This window comes from Bombyx mandarina, chromosome 05 (assembly GCF_030267445.1).
Source record: "Bombyx mandarina strain Sakado chromosome 05, ASM3026744v2".
Classification (NCBI taxonomy): domain Eukaryota; kingdom Metazoa; phylum Arthropoda; class Insecta; order Lepidoptera; family Bombycidae; genus Bombyx; species Bombyx mandarina.
Genome location: NC_143212.1, coordinates 12,481,756 through 12,502,430, shown reverse-complemented (window position 1 = coordinate 12,502,430; position 20,675 = coordinate 12,481,756). Strand labels below are relative to the sequence as shown.

Genomic DNA, 20,675 nt, shown 5'->3' with positions numbered 1-20,675 from the left:
TCGCAAAATAAGAATGAAGGAATCGATTAAAATTTGCATCGATGTTAATCAAAGATGATTCGATAAATGTCAGTCAGCTGTCAAACAAAGTGAGTTCTGAAATTACAAAACACAAAATTACCAAAATGTCTAATTCACTGGCATTATATATTTGCCTGTTAGATTGCTGAATGAAAATATTTGGTCTTTGTGATTGCTATGTATGTGCGATTCATCACCAATAATCAAAATATATTTACTGACTGAACTGCAAACTAAGGTTGGTAAATTGTGTTTGTCATGAATTTGAATCTTCTCAGTTTCAGCTGATCGTTGTTTACACGGCGTATATTTGTTTCAGAATTTATGAAAATTTCTTAACATCATGTATTCATTCGAGGGAGACTTTAGGCGAAAACCCCAACAAAATTTAGCAGGTGCAAGCGCGGCACGAAAGACGGATAGAGACTCTTTGATTCAACAAACACAGTTACAAAGACAAAAACGAGAGGTAAATAACCTGTACTAATAGTTCACCACACCACCCTGTACAAAGTAGATTTGGTGATATAATTATCATTCAACTACATTTTTAGGAACACCGAAAACGTTTAAACAGTGTTGTAAAAATTCAAGCATATTTTAGAAGCTACTTAACCAGAAAAAAATGTAAACAAGTAGAAAGGGACCAATTTGATGATATGTTTCCTAGAATTAATGTAGAGGATCAAACAACAATCTCAGCACTGTTAGCAAAAATATTTTTCTTCTATGATGACAAAGCTGATGTTTCTAGATTGGTAAGTTTAAAGTTCTAAATTTTTATTAAAAAAAATTATAAAATATACAAAATATACTAGCAGTCTGTTCTTTCAGAACCTTAACTAGTATCAGAATATTAACTAGCATTGTAGATGTTACTGTACATTCTTAAATTTGTTTCATATAGGTATCAATATCACAATTGTTGTTAAAACAATGGAAAAAGGTCTTCCACAACAGTGGCTCTAGTATACAGATAAGAAGATTACTAGCATTACATTTGCGACTATTGAAGTATAACACAGAGGTGAGCAACAATTCTAGCCCAACATATAATTTTGATGTCATATAATTAAATTTTACGATTAAAAAAAACATTGAAAGTGTTAATTTTACACTGATATTTCTGAACTCTAAAATACAATATACAATGCTGAATTTCAGTAAAAACAATTATGATCAGAGGCTATTAGGGTTTCACAATATTGAAACAGTCTACTAATTGAACGGAAAAACCATTTTAGATTTAACACATTTTCAAATGCTAGCCTGTTAATCAGCGTTTTTATTACCAATGTTAAGCAATAGCCTTTTGACTATTGATGGCTTTCTCTTTTGTAGTCACTATATGTACCTTTTCATATCCTTATGAATTTTAATATAGAGACTGTGGCTAAACCCGCCTTTGCTGAGCAAAAGCCTCAACCACAACTGGTCTTCAATAATGTGTTAAAATAATTTTGTAAAAATTCTATAGATACTATAGATCAGCCTTTCCCATCCGCTGAAATAGCCTCTCACTGCTGAAATAGCCTCTCACTGCTGAAATCGGCTCTCACTGCTGAAATAGTCTCTCAGCTTAGGTAGGAAAAAAAAATCTTACCCAAAGTGAGTGATAATGCCCCCTTGTGGGTGCTGCAGGCCTAAAGAGGGACAGTAAGGGACCCAGAAAAAAAAATTGGGGGCACTCTGTAGAAGCTTGGGAGGCGATTTGTAACTTCATCTAGGAGGACTCTTAGACACCTACTGAGCTCTCGCTATAGTGGTTTTTGAGTAGGTGAAAAAATGGGGGCACTAAAAAATAATTTATTCTCAAAGTGGGCAGTACACAAAATAAGTTTGGGAACCCCTAGTATAGATGGTATTTAAAAAATCAATGTTCCAGGTGCCTTTAGCAGTTCCACTCAGAATGTTTGAAGTATTCACATCCACTAGTACAGTAGAAGCAGCAATGAACTGTGATGAGGCACTGAGATTTGTTGCCAATACATTCTTGTATTTAATTAAAAGAGGTATGTTTGTACACATCATGCTATTGTTGGCATAACAACTCAAATTAACATTCAACAGGTTCAACAGGCTTTATAAGAAGGCGATATTAATAATTCAATAGAATTAACATAGTTTTCTGACACTAAATTACCTAAATTTTCTTTCTTAAAATAATCAGCTTTCATTTGTTGTTGAAACTCAATAAATATTGTGATGAAGGTGATAGCAATAAAGACTTCAGTAAAAGTTAAAAAAAAACATTATCTTTGATCTTGTACTCTTTTATAAATTTTCAGGCTATTTCATGGATCTGTGTAAATTAATATGTGAAAAGACCCCACCAATGTATGGTCCATCACCAAACCCACCCACCCCATTAAGCGGAGCACTTTTAGAGTTAATTCAGCGCCCTCTGGCACTGATCCTGCGGGTGAACATTCCTCAATATGAGTAAGTTGCTTATTATTTATTTTATAATATTAATTTTAACTGAAATAATGATAAGCAGCATTTTGGCTCTCATGACTATGACTAATCAGGACCCTGGTACTCCTCATGACTATGACTAATCAGGTGAGCCATATGCTTGTGTATCTTCCAGGGCAACATAAATATATATCATATCATAACTCATAAATATATATTATCTCTATATCTTATACAGCTTTGCAAATTTTATTCGTAGTAAGTTATTTTCAAGGTAATTATACAGAAGATATTTTTTATATACCTACACAGTATTTTACATAAGAGCCAAAGAAGATAAGCAATGAAATAATATTCCCCTTTGACCTTCTGTTTTGTTATGTTTTACAAGATGCAAAAACAGTGATGATTATAGGAAAAAGTTGTATGTTTACTTTATTGGAAGGTATTGTATTTGTAAAAACTTTGCCATAGAACAGTTTTGGTTTTAGCACTCTATATTAAAATCCGAGGGTTCAATATTGACAAGTATTTATTTTGTTTCAGAGATACAGTAACAACAGAGTTTACTGCGGCATTTTTGTGCAATCCGTATCCAGAACCAGTAGAAATGTTTATATTACCATCTCTAGCACAGGATACCACAAAGAAACTATCATTCTTAGCATTAATAAAGTGTTTACAAGACGACAACAAATATCATAGTAAAAAGATTATAAACGATTCTTGGTTATTGCATTCGGTTTTGGTTTTAGAGCCCCGGCAATTTAGTAAGTATTGATGATATTGTTATTGCTTTAAAATCTAACTAAAAATTCATGGCATAAATAGCAATTCAATAAATGCCAATTTGTCTATATTATTTCACAGCCTATCTAATGATAAGTGGATTTAGACTGCATTAAAACTGGAACAGATGATTATTTGGTGATTGGCAGGACTATAGTATAAACTTGTCCCCACAATCTCTTTTGCCAGCAGTTATTTTGTTTCGATGTTAAGAGACCACACAGAATTTATAGACTTGTTTATATAAGGCACTAATATGTAGTTCATTGACATGAATATTAAACTTGTGAGTGTATTGTATATCATGAAGTCTACAGTTAAAACAGATATAATCACTAGAGAGATCAGAATATTAATGTCAAACATTATGACATGGAATATTTCCATTTTTGATGTGACATCAGCTGCCATTGCATTTACTTAACCAAGTTGCTCGTTCCTAACACAGCTCAATATAAAATATTTTTTACAGTAAGTGAAATAAAAAATATTGACAATACAAGATTGCCAAGCAATAGAATAGTAATAGAATACCTTAAGGTAATAGCTAGATTGACTGAGAATGTGTGCAACAAACAAATCACCTACGAATTTGAAGACTCACTGTACAGTCAAGAAACTGCAGCGGACAAAGATGATGAAAGTGACAGCGAAACCGAACCGAATCCCACCTCTATTCGTGAACAGATGCTGCTGACGCGGTGTATTGAATTATTGAATGATCCAGAAAGATGCATTATGGTCACCATATCTCAAATAACAGATAATGATTTAAGTGAAGAATTTTTAGAGTACATGTCTGAGATCTGTCACAATTTGCTTTTGAGTCATCGTATGGCTTTGCATAAGTACAGGTAATTATTAATGAAAAACATAAAAATATTATTTTTAGTTAATCTGCATCATGTCATCGTTGGATGCGGAAGGCAGAGGATCGCATTATGTGGAAGGCATTGGGGAAGGCCTATGTCCAGCAGTGGGCACATAAAGGCTGATGATGATCATGTCATATTTATTCTATCTTCATTAATGTCAATGTTCACATTCGGCCGTAAACATTTTGTACGAAAATAACCTTCGCAGAATAGGAATAGGGTTTCCCTTCTTAATTCTTTCAGGTGATTAAATGTCAAAACAAATTATCTGAGTACAATAATTACTTAAATAACACGTATACTATTACTATGCAAAATGTGTTATATAGGGCATAACTTTATTATATAGTATGTCAATATCATATAGCATAATAATTAATTAATAATGAATGAAATAGTTTTAAATCGAAGAAAAAGTTTATACTAGCAAATTAGTTGCGAAGTTTCAGTAAAGCTTTCGAAGGTAAAGTGTTAACTGAGGGTGGTAGGACGTATTATAAGACCTTTTTTTTTTTTTTTTTTTTATTGCTTACATGGGTGGACGAGCTCACAGCCCACCTGATGTTAAGTGGTTACTGGAGCCCATAGACATCTACAACGTAGACGCGCCACCCACCTTGTGAGATACAAGTTCTAAAGTCTCAGTATAGTTACAACGGCTACCCCACCCTTCAAACCGAAACGCATTACTGCTTCACGGCAGAAATAAGCAGGGCGGTGGTACCTATCCGCGCGGACTCACAAGAGGTCCTACCACCAGACTCACAAGAGGTCCACCGAGTTGCCTATTACTGCCGCAAAAGCGTCCGCCATTTTGGTTTGAAGAGTGGGACAGCCATAAGCTGTGAGCTTTTAAACTAAACTACGCAGTAAAGTATATGTTTTTTTTCTGGCTTTAGTTCTTTGTAAACCTGAAATAGGCTATTGTTTTTAGGTTATTGTATACGCTAGCATTTAAACCGATATTCTTACGAGGTCTATGGCGCTGGTTGAGTAATATGAACCACGCTTCCTCGTTCGGTGGTTCGTCCACGTCTCTCCTGTCTGCGTTGTCCCGCGGTATGGGTGCCGAAACTTCTGTGATAGGTGTTCATAGACTACTGGCACCTTTGGCTGTCTTCTGCGCCTTGTTCTCGCTATTAATCGGAACCTTACACGATACGGAGTTCTGCAAAGATATGGACGATGATGAGAAAATGAGCGGTAAGTTTAATATGCCTTTTGTTGTACTTTATAAAAATCTATATGTACATAAATAACCAAACGACCGTTTTTTATAATAAATTGTGTCTCTTTCGATGTAAAAATTTGCTGATATCAAGTTGTTAGTAGACCTTAATTCAGTTAAAGCTAACTTTTGATGTAATTTTTTGTGTAAGTTGAAATTATTTAACTTAAGTTTCTAAATAACATTTAGTAATATTTTTCACCACAAATTGGTCACACATCTGAAGCATTATGTCATCTGTGGCAAATCGTTGTGTAATATAATGTTATGCTATAATCTATGACCAGCTCGTCCTTTAAGTTTGTCCCAAATAATATTTCAGCGCAATGAAGTTCCGCTTGATTCAGCTTGGTCCAGGATTTAAGTCGTCTGGTTCTTTATTGCTGTTGGCTAAAACATTAGAATACGTATTACGATTCAGGCGTACCAGTATTTTTACACGTGTTTAAAGGGTTCCCGAAAAACATCTCATCTCATATAGTGTAGCATGTTTGACCCGGAATAGGTCGACGAACCTGCCTATTTAAAACTCGATCAAGCATAGCCAACACTCATCTTGTATCTCATTTTGTGCGGCGGCATATACAGTACTCTATTGCGACTTCGCTAACGTAGCTAAAAATAACAACGAAAAAAATATCCAGAGATAAGTATTTATCATCATTCGATGTTTTTCAATAGTGCTGCACACCGGCGGTGGGGGTGGCAGGATTCACGCATTTGAATTCTCGGAACTTGGCGGTCTATGCAGAACGTTACGCCAAGTCTGTCTCGGTCTCATAGAACTGGCCTACCCTGAGTCGAGGCTCACTGCCTGTGGACTGTACAAAGATGCTGTTGGTTACACGGACGTCGAGATGTCTGGCAAGAATAGGACGCCAGCGTGGTCTCATCTATTTAAAGTAAGTAAACTTTTCTAACACCGATATCGTTCTATACTCCACGCACATGTGCACTCTTTTCCACTCTATTATTTGACTTTGGATCCTTTTTCATTTCGTAATGTATCGTGGGTCTCGATTCACACTCTTCTCTACAGATTTTTTGTAGACTCTAGACTAGAACTCGTTCACGTTAATATACGCTCCGTCCTGTGGAACCCACTTAAACCTTCTCATACATTAATCAAGCGATATGATATCAGGTACGATCTCATTCTTTATAGGTGACGTGCTAGCTCTCATCTGGTTTGTTTTATTGTAACGCCATCTAGAATTTAAATATGGTTTATAAATGACCTAATGGAGCGCACTAAATTGATGCATGAAAGTTGATTTTGTATAGAAGGAAAAAAAATTAAAACCGGTGTTGCGAAAAAAATCTTTAAAAAAAATTCTTCTTATATTCATTTGATGTGCTGAGTTCATGACGCCAGAAGTTAGATAACCATAGCTTCGTTTGTAATATAAATCCAAAGTGATTCAGTTTTGAATAGATTGTGTCTTCCTGTGGCGTGATCTATAGCGGTTCTCTGTATGAAAGTCCTAAGGGGGAAGTGGCTAAATACTTGACTTCCTGGTGTCAGGTGTGCACGCACCTCCTGCGTGCGCTGTACGTGCGCGACTCTCGGCTCCAGTTTTGCGGCAGCGCGGCGTGGCCGGTGGAGGGCGCCATCCCCGAGGGGGGCGGGGCCGCACTCGTCACGCACGCTGTGCACTCGCGACCCTTCCCCACGCATCTGCGGCAGCTGAACCTCTCGCAAGGTAACATAACACTTGCCGGCCTCGGAGACGGGGCTTTACAGATGCTTCACGATACGCTGTGTGGCTTTTGCAGTTCGGGTTATTAACCCTTTGACGGCCATGTAGGTCACCGGTGCTCTACGTGGTCTCTTAGAAATAGATACATTCTCAATATATTCGGATTCGTCTTTACTAGAGTCTACTAGATATTGCGACGCATATTCCTTCGGTGGGCCACTAAAGCCACGGTTACCTACATGACATTCAAAGGGTTAAACGACATAGCAGTTCCGAACGATGGAGTCCGGTGCTTAACCGTCATTTATGTCAGAATTTAGTTATTTTCGTTTACTCTCAACGCATATAACCTACAACAGATAAGTAATAATAAATATGCGTCGATGCAGCAACGCTGCGCAATCACGCAAAGTAAGAGGAGACATAACATTAAATTATAATGGAAAAATTAAAACAAGCCTCTTCACTATCGACCCTAGAGATATTATGTAAACTCAAAAAAAAACCTCCAACGTTTAAACTTTGTTTGCGACTCTCGACTGACTATATACTGATGCACATAATAAACGTCTGTTTTTATTAATGAATTAATTTTAACTGGAGTCACATGTCTTGAAAAGTAAATCAAAGTTTTTATTGTGAAAATTATAAAGCTTCGTAACACACTTGTTCCTACGTGACATAATGCGTGCCATAAAAATGAAAAAAAGATGTCAAAACGACGTTTGTCAAACCAAAATCTACTATGTGAACTTTTTGAGATTTTCACTTTTTGACCTTTTCGTATTGTTCACAGTCCTATCTATTGTATAAAAAAAACTGTTATTTGTCTATAGCTTTAATATTTGTCTATAGCTTTCAATTGATATAGTTTTTAAAAATTCACTTTCATATAAAATTTAATACGAAAATGTTTTTACTCGTTAATTCAAAATATAGTTTTTGCACATAGCAGATTTTGGTTTGACAACGATGAAATGCTGTCGTCGTAAATGGACTTAGGGATCCGAAGTGCTTATTGCTGACGATGCTAATGCTATGCTAATAGGTACCATTCTAATACTAATTGATTTGCAGAAGAGGGCCCGCCGCTGACAATCAAGGAGCTGAGAACGGTCACGATACTCAAAGAAATACCATTCGTGGTGCCGTTCTCGACGCGAGTCCTGATATTCCAAGCGCTACTCGCAAAGTAAGTTGTTACATTTGTTACCGAAGAATTAAAGTAATATGAGTATAATATACTCCATATATATAAATAGGCATATAGAAAAAATAGACTCCTTTTAATAATATATTTTAGTTATTATATATATATATTTTTTAAGGTTTTTAGTTTTAGGTTCATTGTTCTAGTATATATCTATTTATTTATTTCTGCATGAATAAATAAAATAGGCAAATACGGTTATCTATAAATTTCTCTTTTATATTATATAGTAACTGTTGAAAAAAAAGATAATTTAATTAATGAAACATAAGATATAAATGGTCATTGTCGAATAAAGCTGACGAAATTTTGTTACGAGGCTATCGGAGCCTATAGATACCTATGTGATGACAAGTGTCAATTGCATTACGGTCTTTTTACACTTCACACAATACAGACGATTATTTAGATGCAGGAACAAGTAGTAAAGGCGAGCTTACACTGAGTAAAGACATCAGGAATGTTGTGAATCTCATAAAATTTGTATAATCGATGATTTTAATAGAAAATATCGGAGTTAACTAAACGCGATGTTGACCATGATGAATTTCCGTTTTTTTTTACAGAGAAAAACACGACAATTGGTATGAGATGACTAATTTCAGTGAAGGTCCGTTTATAAACATTAGCGTCCGACGCACGCATTTGTATGAAGACGCTTTCGACAAACTCAGTCCCGATAATGGTAAGCTTTAGTTTCTTTTTACTTTTGTTTCTCGTAGCCCTCAAATTCTAAGAGGGACGTACTAGCGTCAGAACGATTGGTGGTCTCTCATGTCCAAAAGTCAAAATGCGTTTTTTGTCTGCTGAATTACTTTACTGAATAAATTGCTTACTTGCAATAATCTGCGAAAAATTTTTAAAACTACCCTCGAATCAACTTAAAATATTTTTTTACTGAAAATTCAATACAACCTTCTCAACTCAAAGGATTTTGACGCGAATACGAAATAAAAAAATACAGTTGATATTTATGGAAGTTGTCCGTGGACGGATAGAAGTGCGCATAGAAATGCACGCTTTGAAGAGCTATCTTGATATACATATTTATACGAAATGTAAGCGATGGTAGTTAAAGGTGACTCACGCGTTCGTGAAGCAAAGCCGTCGCGTCGCATCGCATCGTTTCGAATTACCTCCTCAAGACGCCGCCAGACGTTTCGGAAGCACTTGTCTTACATCCAGAGGCGGTTTTACCTATGTTAAAGAGAGCGCCGACCTCGGCTTCAATGAACCCATTACATTTATGCCTATTGAATTTTGACCCGCGATTACTAGAGGGCGCTAGGGTGATTTTTTTTATTACTTAGATGGGTGGACGAGCTCACAGCCCACCTGATATTAAGCGGTTACTGGAGCCCAAAAACATCTATAACGTAAATGCGCCACCCACCTTGAGATATAAATTCTAAGGTCTCAGTATAGTTACAACAGCTGCCTCGCCCTTCAAATACAAGGACACTACATGGGCTAGCTACGTCTTTGCTTAAATCTACGAATGATATCCTTGCAGAACCGAATATGAAATTAAAGTTACGAGTACAACTGATCAATCAAGCCGGCGCCGAAGAGGCTGGCGTCGACGGTGGAGGCCTATTCCGAGAATTCATATCCGAATTACTTAAGTGAGTTCTTTTTTTTATCTCTTAATCTGTTTATGACAGACTCCTCTGGACAATTAAAGCGGAAATTAAAATATTTGTGTTGAATTGTTTTATTGATTGCAGATCAGCGTTTGATCCAAACAGAGGGTTGTTTCGTTTAACGAAAGATAATATGCTGTACCCTAATCCTGGCGTTAACTTGTTGTACGATGATTTTCCCATGCACTATTACTTCGTCGGCAGGATGCTTGGAAAGGTAAATCTTACATAGACTCGACATTTATTATTAAGAAAAACATGTTCACATATTAATGAAAATAATTAACAAAACCTGTTTTCAAATTTGTTTTGTTACTTAGATATTTTGTACAATTTTTTCCAACTTCGTATTCCTAAACATAAATAGCACAGCAGTTTCTCTGATTATAATATCTAACCTTATAGTACAAATTAAAATTGAAAAAATATTAATCGAAATAATATATGTGCATATGTATGTAAGATTAATCGAGTTATAGTTATGAACAGTGCTAGTGCGGTTGTTGGCCCCAAGATTTGTACACGTTCATTGCTGGTTCACGAGCTTTGAAATTAATATTTTTATTTATGCTGTTAGTTAATCTATACCACGGAATAGATAAATAAGGTTGGAAAGGCCTTTGCTCTAATTTTGTATTAGAATGAGTGTCGCCGCTTCATCCCCACTATTTTAATTTCTACACATACACATACTGTGATTACAAGTATTTCGCACACAACAAAAACACCCACACATAAATCTCAGGACAGATATTCGTTCGCAAACTAGCACAAAACACCCGTAGGCATACACACTCACACACGCAAAAAGGCAATAAAAATGTTCATACACGCTAGTGCTTGATAAAATCGATATTCTTTATCGATAAATTATCTGAAGAATGAATGGAGAAAATGAAACATGAAAGAAATATTGAAAAAGAAAACTATTTTACTTTTATTAATTACAAATAGTCACTGTCCCTGGAATAAAACGTATTTGTTAAGCAGTTGGCGCTTGCTATTAATTGCGAATGAATTTTTCAAAACTAAGTGTATTCTGATTTTTTTATCGTAAAATCATTTTCAGTAAAATGTTTAGAGCAAATAGTACTCGTCTTTGTCTCCAGTTTCCTCTACCTGTCACGTCAATCCATTGTTCCCTGGCGTTAGGTTCTTTAGGAAACCTAATATTTTTAATTTACTGCATAAGTCAAATAGCATTTTACTTAGATTTTAATACGTCTTAGACAATATAGTAAATACCCGTAAATGAGAGGTCTACATGTCCTTTTATATTATACCTTCACATTAATTCAATGATAATAATTCAGTAATAATAATACATATTTATTTTACTCAAAATACGTCTCACTAAGAATATATTAGGTATCATTAATTAAATATAAAATAATGCAAAAATTATAGATTTCAAATGTAAATATAGTCGAGAATTCTGTCGATGATTTTATTTCACCACATGGTCACCTCACTATCGACAAACTGCACCACGGCCAATCAGGGCAAAGGCCTAAATTTCAAAGATTGAAGTGTAGAGAACGCAATGCATGTAGTACATTGGAAGCTGACTTGGTCATTGCGTTCATTGGGCGAGTACACATCGCGCAATGTATGCTATTTATAACTTGCTGCAATAATATTGTTAATGTTTGGAATTTCATAATGCTCAGTATATTTTTATGTTTTAGACAAATAATATTGTAATTAAATGGTAATTTCGACTTACCGATCGAAAGATATACCTCCTCGCTCTATACTTGAGGTCTGATTTTTTGTTTTACAAGTTATAATTGCACAACACGGCACTATAAAGCGGAGATCTGTTCGCCAAAGTAGTCCGAAGCGCACTAAACGCGGTGAATGAAAGAATCGGTCGAGTTATGTTTGTACAATCATAACTGTGGCACGCTTGCCCCGCCTACATTACCATTCCAACCTTATTTATCTATTCCGTGATCTATACTGTATATACATACATATAAATAAAATTTGATTGTCTGTTTGTAATATTGAAATAACCGCTTTTTACTACATGCATATGAATATATATACGGTGCATACACCAAAATAACATTTTTCACAATTTTTGTCTGTCTGTCTGTCTGTTTGTTCCGGCTAATCTCTGGAACGGCTGGACCGATTTTGACGAGACTTTCACTGATAGGTGGCTGATGATATAAGGAGTAACTTAGGCTCCTTTTTTTAGACTAGCTTCGTCCCGCGGCTTTAACCGCGATACGACAATAGCCGCGGGTAACATCGCGGGACTCTGCTATCAATTTAATGTTTCCGAAGTGAAGCGAGGGCGGGTCGCTAATTCATCATAAATTCATGCAAAATATGTTGTCACGGGTCTAATTACATTTTGTAGGCACTGTACGAAAATTTACTGGTAGAACTTCCACTAGCGGAGTTTTTCCTCGCCAAGCTGTGCTCGTCTCGGGAGCCGGACGTTCACGCCTTGGCCTCTTTGGATCCAGGCTTGTACCGGGGGCTCTTGATGCTGAAGTCTCATCGAAGGCAAGACGTTCCGGAGCTGGGACTCGACTTCACGATACTCAGCGATGAACTGGGCGAGCAAAGGGTACGTCAGTTTGTAATAGTAATTTTGTTTTAATAATAATCCCTCATTTTTAAAACAACTTTTGAAAATGTTTGCGTAAATGAAAAAAGAAATTAGTAAAATGGTGGAAGTTGATTGATTCAATGGCGCAGTAATTAGCGCCCTCTACTGTCGGGTCGAGTCGTTGGTTTGATTCCCACGTCGGACAAATATTCGTGTAACGAGTTTATAAATGTAAATATTTTAACGCATTATTAGTCTTAGTTCCAATAGTACATGATATCCTACATTGGATCCAGAATTACTGTGTGTCATTGGTCCACAATTATTTGTCTATTTTATTTAGAGCTGCCGTCACGAATTTTGATTCGAAATTTGAAAAACAATCCTATAAAGTAATCATTTGGTTGGGATATTAAAGTTTTACTAAACAATGAGTACATCACAGGATGAACAAATTTTTGTTACCAACAATTTTGAAATACTTAGCCTGTAGTGTGCAAGTTTTATGACCGAGGTTTGGTGTTTTAAGGAATCCAATAATTTTCATGAAAGATCCATTATTAGTATTAGGCCACAAATTGGCATAATTATGATGTCAAAAACTTTTAAAATATCAAACCTAAAAAATTGAGGGTTTTTTTTTTTAAATATATTTTAATTTCACAGATAGATGAACTGAAACCCGGCGGTGCCAACATTCCAGTGACCGCTGAAAATAGGATAGAATATATTCATCTAGTCGCCGATTATAAATTGAACAGGTACGAACTTTCACACTAGATGCTTTGTGTCACAATATCTGAATACATATCGACGCTTGAAATGCAAACGTGACTAAGTGACAATGTGTCAACTTTACAGTAGACTAATTTAAAGTTGTAATACATGAAAACAAAATTTATTTTAACGAATCTAGCTGTAGTAGAACCTAGCTAGTAGCTGTAGAAATGAAATGATTTTAATAGACCTAGAAATATATTTTTTTTTGGGCATCGAATATGGTTATTGCCTATAATTTATGTACAAAGCAGTTATTGTCGCTTAGTCACGTTTGCCTTTCAAGTGTTGATATGGTCTGATCGTTTGTTGCATAAATCGTATTTATGGAGCCTTCACATGTAGTTTTTCCTCCCTTCCTTAAATCGCATTTAAACACATCTTGTTCTAAAAAACTAACTTAGAAACTACTATAAATGGTAACGTTAATAAAATTCATTGAATGTTTTTTAAAGATTTTAAGGAAGATTTTAAGGAAGTTCAAATTGAAATTAAAGGTTGCAGCTTAAGATTCGCGAACTGAGTACAAAGTGTATTGTTAACAGACAAATAAGGTCTCAGTGCATCGCGTTCAAGCGCGGGCTGGCGTCGGTTGTGAACGCGGACTGGCTGCGGATGTTCTCGTGCCGGGAGCTGCAGCTGCTCGTGTCGGGCGCCGAGGTGCCTATTGACGTGCGCGACCTTCGACAACACACGCTCTACTCCGGTACGACGCTTGTGTTCCTCGCCACGAGATAGAGCTGGCACGTTGTTGACGGTGGACGTAGTTCTGTCCGCGTGCGACAGATGGCGCTCGAGCACGACTAACGTTTATGTTGGCAATACTGGAGTGGGAGTATTTCCGTTCCAGTTTAACGAGATCCAGCTCGTATAATTTTTTTTATTGCTTAAATGGGTGGACCAGCTCACAGCCCACCTGATGTTCAGTGGTTACTAGAGCCCATAGACATCTACAACGTAAATGCGCCACCCACCTTGAGATATAAGTTCTAAGGTCTCGGTATAGTTACAACGGCTGCCCCGCCCTTCATACCGAAACGCATTACTGCTTCCCGGCAGAAATAGGTGAGGTGGTGGTAGCTACCCGCACGGACTCATAAGACGTCCTACCACCAGTAAAAACTACTGTACAATAGAGACTTCGACCTAATGTCTGAACATCAGTAGCGGAATTTGAAACAGATCGTCGAATAATCTATCAAATTATGAACTATACTTGATTTTCGTACGTGTAAATTAATGTATGTAATTTATTGAACAGGAGGCTTTTCGGACTCGCATCCCACCGTGCAGTGCTTTTGGAAGGTGGTCGAGAACCTCACGGATGACCAGAGACGACAGCTACTGAAATTTGTCACGAGCTGTTCGCGGCCTCCCTTGTTGGGTTTTAAGGTGAGTAATGTATTGATTGACAGGTCGTATAAAGAGCACACATCGACATAAATTCATAAAATTGAACGCAATGTGAGGTGATAGACAGTCGGTTGCTAATATACACCTATCTTTACACAATTTACATTTCTTCCGTGATGACGCTGTGTCGAATTTAGTGAACTAACAAAAAATACTTTATAGCTTAGCTTTTGTATTTCTGGTAACAAAAAAAAACGGCACATATTTGTCAATGAGGTGGCAATACTTGTTTCTCGGATTTCAAAAATTTTATTAAATATGCGCCTTGAGTACTTTTTGGCGGGAACGCGAGGAGTGAAGTTGTGTGATTTGTTTTATTTGGTCTATTTAGTGTTTCTTCAGGTTTAAATCAGTAATAACAGTGGTTTACTAACTGTTTAATATCTGTGACAGTGCACAAATGTGGGAAAGTGAAACAAAGCCGCTGGACATAACTTCTCGGGATCCTCCAAAAAGTCCACTGAAAAAATTTCAGTAAATGACCACCATTTTACTGAGATTATATTTCATCCCATATCATCTCATCTCATTTCATTTCATAGTATCATATTTCATAAAATAAAATAAAAAATGTATATAAAAGTTTAGGCTGTATACCTTTGCCTTTCCATTTGGAAAAATAAAGCTACTACTACTATGCGCCTTGACTATAGTAAAATTATTTTGTCCGTGCAGTTTGGGTCATAAAAAATCGGAGCGGTGAAGAGAGTGTTTTTCTTTCTCTCTTCCACTCACGAGCCTTATGGACGGGCATAGTGATGCGCGTTATTGTTGTCGATATGCGTTATCGATAGTGTATTTAGTTTTGTCATTTTGTGGGTTAGTGATAAAAATTAAACCAAAAATCACTAATCGAACACTTTCACCACATATCGCCGCAGCAAGTTAACGAGGACGGCAGAAATTAACACTTTGTAACTTTTCGGGATCTATTCTTATTTCAGTGAAAATTTTTAACACATTGTTGATAACAACACGTGCCAATATTATTTTGAATAAATTCTGCCGTTTTGATACAAAACAAAGGAGTAGCCATTGTGTCACTAAAGAAATTCAGAAAACGAATGCATAAAAACACATTTCTCTTCGACATAATGTACTATAATTTGCAGGTAAGTACAAATGACTCATAACATACCAATGTCTCACCACCCTTCGTATACAACCCCGCCTCCGTGTACCTACCTACCTTCGATGACTCATTTGTTTTTATCGATAATGGCGTTGCGGCCGCGCAACATGCTCTCCGCCCTAGCCGGGCTATGTTTTATGACCCAAACTGCACGGACAAAATAATTCTACTATAGTCAAGGTCTTAAGTGCTAATGTGGTTGCATCTCATAGGACCTGCAGCCCCCGTTCTGCATACAGTCTGCGGGTGCGTCGGATCGACTCCCGTCGTCGTCCACCTGCATGAACCTGCTGAAGCTGCCGGAGTTCCACAGCGAGGAGCAGCTCGCGGAGAAGTTACTGTACGCGATACAGGCCGGGGCCGGCTTCGAGCTTAGCTAAAAGTGGGTATCCATAATTGTCCAGGAAATGAACAAAATTTATATTTTTTTATACTTTTATTACGTACTGCTTTTTACAATTTTATATTATGTATTCTATTCACATTAAGTCTGCGGCTTATTGCTTATTTTGTTGGTGTTGCGCACGCGTCTGTTCGCGTCTGTCTGGCTTTTTTTGTCCCGGATCTCCCCGCACTCCGCTTCCGCGTGCCCCCTCGTTTGAGTATCGTCGCCGACTAGTTTTGTCAGAGAAAGCGTACATATTTTTTTTGCGTGAAAAGTTGTATTAAAATAAAAGCCATCTTTTAAACTACGCGGTCACTTCGCTTCGCTGATAAGCATAACTGTGGTGCTGATCCGGACGGGCTCACGAACCTCCTCACTATCTGTACTCGATATAAGAATCGGAGGCTCAATTAGTTACACTTTTAATTTATGATTAATATACTACTACTATACTACGAACTAATAGTAGTAGGTAGAGTAAAAGAAAAATAATATTTAATTATTTCCCAGTAATGCCAACATTTAGACACGCTGGTTTAGTGGTAGGCAGCAGCTTGGCGTTACTGATGTCCATGGACCACGGTAATGGGCCGTGCACTCGTCTCTCTAAGAGTCTAGATTGACAAATTTCTTAGTTCCTCATTTGTTATACAGATGTCGCTGTTTGTTGACAGTTGTCTTTGACTGACATTTCGGTTTTAAGAGTTCTCTTGTTAATTCAGACTTAGCTCGAATAAAATCCCTTAGGTCTTGTTCCTAACAGATAACAGATCGATCGATCTCAGAATTGGGTCGTTTATTAGAAGGATAACGACAAGCACATCATTAAATTATGGTATATCCCAATTGGAACTGGAACTTTATAGAAATTTTATTAATATTTTCATTTAATGCAAGAATTTTAATGAATTTGGTGTAAACCAACCAAAAAGAAATGGACATATCGATTTTTTTAGTAGTAAATGTAATAGAAATGTAAATTTTCCGTTTGCAGATACAATACCGGCGTTGGAACAATACCTATTTATTTAGTGCATTAAACTTGTAAATGAAGCTGACAGTTTTTTTTTTTTCACTAATTTTCAATACGAAATGTACCTCGATGTGATATTGTGTATATTATTGACCGCGGAGATTCCCTTCATTTTTATGAACGGGTGAAAATCTAATGGATATCTTTACGTGTTGTATACAAGTTTATTTAGTGAATTACTATTGTACACAAGCAACTATGTAAAAGATCTTCGAATGATTAGGTTTGATTTTGTTTTGCAATGTTGGATAGAGGGGCTGATGAATTTTAATATTCTAGCGCTGTACTTGAAACTTGCTAAGTTTGCAAATCTGTTTATATACAGGGTGTGTGCCCTTACAGAAAATGAAAACAGGAAGTTGTTTTAGACGCGATAGTACTAGAAAAGTTTTTGTACGATCTTTATACACCCTGTATGCACACTACACACCAGAGATCGCAGATTCTAATCTGGACGACTTTTTGTTATGTTACCTCTTCGTTTATCACAGATGATAGTTTGTTGGCAACGTTTTTAACACAAATAGTGGTCGTCCAGTGCTGGAAATTTGATAAAAATCACTAAGTAACATACCTCGAGGTATTACTTATGAAGAAAAAAGTGGTTGTTTTTTCTTAGAAGGCAATGTTATGTAATAAAAATAACTTTCCTCACTAATGCTATGTTTTTCAAACTTTTGTTTCCTCTTTTCGATGCTAAATAATATCTTTTGTCATAATAATAGTTTAAAATTGAGAAACACAAGAAAAATACTGATTAAAAAATGTGGGTAGTTTTTTATTTTTCTAAACATTAATTATACCATCAAAATCTGACTTCAGTTCACATTTTTCGCTTTGTTATATACCTACGCATATAACAAAACGAAAAGCGTTAAATGTGTCAAAAATCGCGCGCACCGTAAACCTACCCTTCGTTCGATTTATTTTATGCATTACATTTTTTTCTTTTGTTTTATAAGTGACATGTTTCCTAAAACTTTATATGCAACAATTTCCCATTTGCTACTATCCAAGAAAATCTATTAACCAGCAGAGGAGAAGTAACTCAACTGTTTTTCACTTTTACTTATCTATAGATGTATAAATGAGTCATCATTGCGTATGCCCGTCTTCCAATATAATAAAAATCCACCATATTGTGAATCTTTTTGTACGTTATTCATGCATAGTAATTATAATAATATTTTAAAGTTGGCTATAAGTTTTATGGAAGTGTGTGCAATGCGAGCATCTAGCTATCTCTCTCGCACGCCCGCACACGAATGGCGGTGACGTCATAACTCACAACGTGCAATAATCCCCGCTATAAGATTTGGACAGTCTCTAGCTTTCTCGTTTCCGTATAGCCTTATGAAGATATGGACCACTAAAATGTTTGTTTAAATTGAAATTAGATTTGTCTTCATACGTATTTATTACTATTTTTTATATTGATCTTAGAATCACACGTATAGTTTTGGTAATTTATATGATTTAACTTGTCAGCCGTCGAAATGTATTTTTAGGGTTTTGTAAATAATTTGTCTGCCCCCCTTATGAATATTAAGAAAATATTGAGAGTTATTGTGATTGATAAAATGTTTTGTTAATTTTAGATGACTTAATTTCTGTATCGATATTACGGTAGGCGTTAATCGTAGTAGATATCTGTTCCCTAATTCTCATGTTAGTGCAATGTATTGTATTTTTAATAATTGTAAATAAAATATCGAATTTATCATTATGTAAAAAAGTTAGGTCTACGGAGGTTCTGTTAAAAAGAAATAGTTAATGTTCTTAGTGAATTGTGTTTTTGAATCGACTTGAAACTAGTTGCGACTGGGAAAATTAATAATTTATTCGATTTGAAGCCCCGTTAGCACTGATGTTCAGATGTGTCAAATTCGGGATTTTATACCCTATATTTTAGTACCTACGTAATAAAGTCTATGATGAACTGAAAGTGTTTCATTTGAATATTGTAGCGTTGAAAAGCTAAATAACAGGTGAGATGAAAAAGGTATAAAAATATTATCTCTGTCCTTGAAGAGGAAGGATATCCTGTCCTTGTTAGAGGAAGTCTGAAAGTGGCACCTGTGACAGAGAAACTGAGAAGTGCGAGTTTGGGATGGTATGGACATGTGATGAGACGAGATGAAAATGAGGTTGGTAAGAAAATGTTAACTATGAATGTGGAAGGATATAGAGGAAGAGGTAGACCTAAGAAGAAATGGATGGATTGCGTGAAAGACGATATGGGTAAGAGGGGAGTGACCGAAGAAATGGTATATGATAGAAGAGTATGGAAGGAGAAAACATGTTGCGTCGACCCCAGGTAACTGGGAGAAGGGCAGGATAATGAATGATCTCTGTCCTTGAAGTCGAAAGAGGGATAATTTACTACCTTAACACAACAATCAATTTTATGTTTAAATTTATATAACTTACCTACGTATATTTCTTAAAGCGAACGCAGCTAATGGGTATTTTGTTGCGATGTAGAAGTCGTCAACCCCACACAGCAATTGACTTTGAAGTATTTTACATTGCGTTTTTATTTATTGCTTAGATGGGCGGACTAGCTCACAGCCCACCTGGTGTTAAGTGGTTACTGGAGCCCATAGACATCTACAACGTGAATGCGCCACCCACCTTGAGATATAAGTTCTAAGGTATAGTATAGTTACAACGGCTGCCCCACCCTTCAAACCGAAACGCATCACTGCTTCACGGCAGAAATAGGCGGGGTGGTGGTACCTACCCGTGCGGACTCACAAGAGGAAGTCAATCGTGAACATTTGTTAAGTAGGTACGTATTTTATTAGAAAAATTGGTACCCGCTTGCCAATTCGAACACCGCTGCATCGCTAGATACGAATGCACCGGACGTCTTAGTTATCCTTTTGGCCACGACGACTTCAAGACGTTCATACTTAGAGCATCGATTCCATTACGTACACATACACATTCCATGACATACTGAATACGTATTTAAACCACAGAGTATAATGTAATGTTTCAACGCTCCAAGTAGGGTTCTAGTAATTAATATCAAATAGGCGCCCGAACCGATAATTATCGGCGTAGGAAGAACGTTTTCTAATGCCAAAGAACGACCTTGTGAGTGAAAGTGGGCGACAGTCTACTCGTTACGCTTATGATTAAACGTTTCCACTTATACGCAGCCACACACTTAAACACCAAAAGTTTGTGTCGCCGAACTGTTAAATTTATGGATTTTGTACCTTGTCGTTCCAATTAAACAACCCTTCACGTGTTCATCGTTAATTATTCAAAGCGATAGAAACACTTGAGTAAGTTTATGGGTACTTGAGAAGTAATCCTACCATCACTATCAGCTGTTCCGTAGGCAAAGACGTAGATGATCGTAAAGTCCTCGCGAGCGAACCATTATACTTTTTTTTTTCATTTTCAAAGAGGCAGCAGATATTTTTAAATGTTCTTCATCATTGTGCTTCATCCTTGCTATTCAGAATTCCAAT

The 20,675-nt window shown here is 36.5% G+C and overlaps 1 protein-coding gene across 1 annotated transcript; it reads left to right on the top strand.

The window, feature by feature from the left end:
* Positions 1-45: 45 nt before the first annotated feature.
* Positions 46-19,129, top strand: LOC114251989 (ubiquitin-protein ligase E3C). Its single transcript, XM_089727772.1, has 21 exons — positions 46-259; positions 341-490; positions 576-779; positions 929-1,048; positions 1,907-2,033; positions 2,310-2,463; positions 2,986-3,209; positions 3,701-4,082; positions 5,038-5,306; positions 6,013-6,233; positions 6,857-7,034; positions 8,109-8,223; positions 8,808-8,926; positions 9,755-9,866; positions 9,969-10,101; positions 12,256-12,468; positions 13,117-13,211; positions 13,773-13,933; positions 14,489-14,619; positions 15,985-16,154; positions 17,152-19,129. Exons 2-20 carry the CDS (start codon positions 365-367, stop codon positions 16,150-16,152), a joined length of 3,252 nt encoding a protein of 1,083 aa, XP_089583898.1. The 5' UTR covers positions 46-259; positions 341-364; the 3' UTR covers positions 16,153-16,154; positions 17,152-19,129.
* The last annotated feature ends 1,546 nt before the right edge of the window (positions 19,130-20,675 follow it).

Coding starts and splice junctions, on each gene's coding strand:
- LOC114251989 (XM_089727772.1), top strand. CDS start 365: ATGTATTCATTCGAGGGAGACTTTAGGCGAAAACCCCAACAAAATTTA. Junction 2,034..2,309: donor CTTGTATTTAATTAAAAGAG/GTATGTTTGTAC, acceptor ATAAATTTTCAG/GCTATTTCATGGATCTGTGT. Junction 13,934..14,488: donor ACAACACACGCTCTACTCCG/GTACGACGCTTG, acceptor TTTATTGAACAG/GAGGCTTTTCGGACTCGCAT.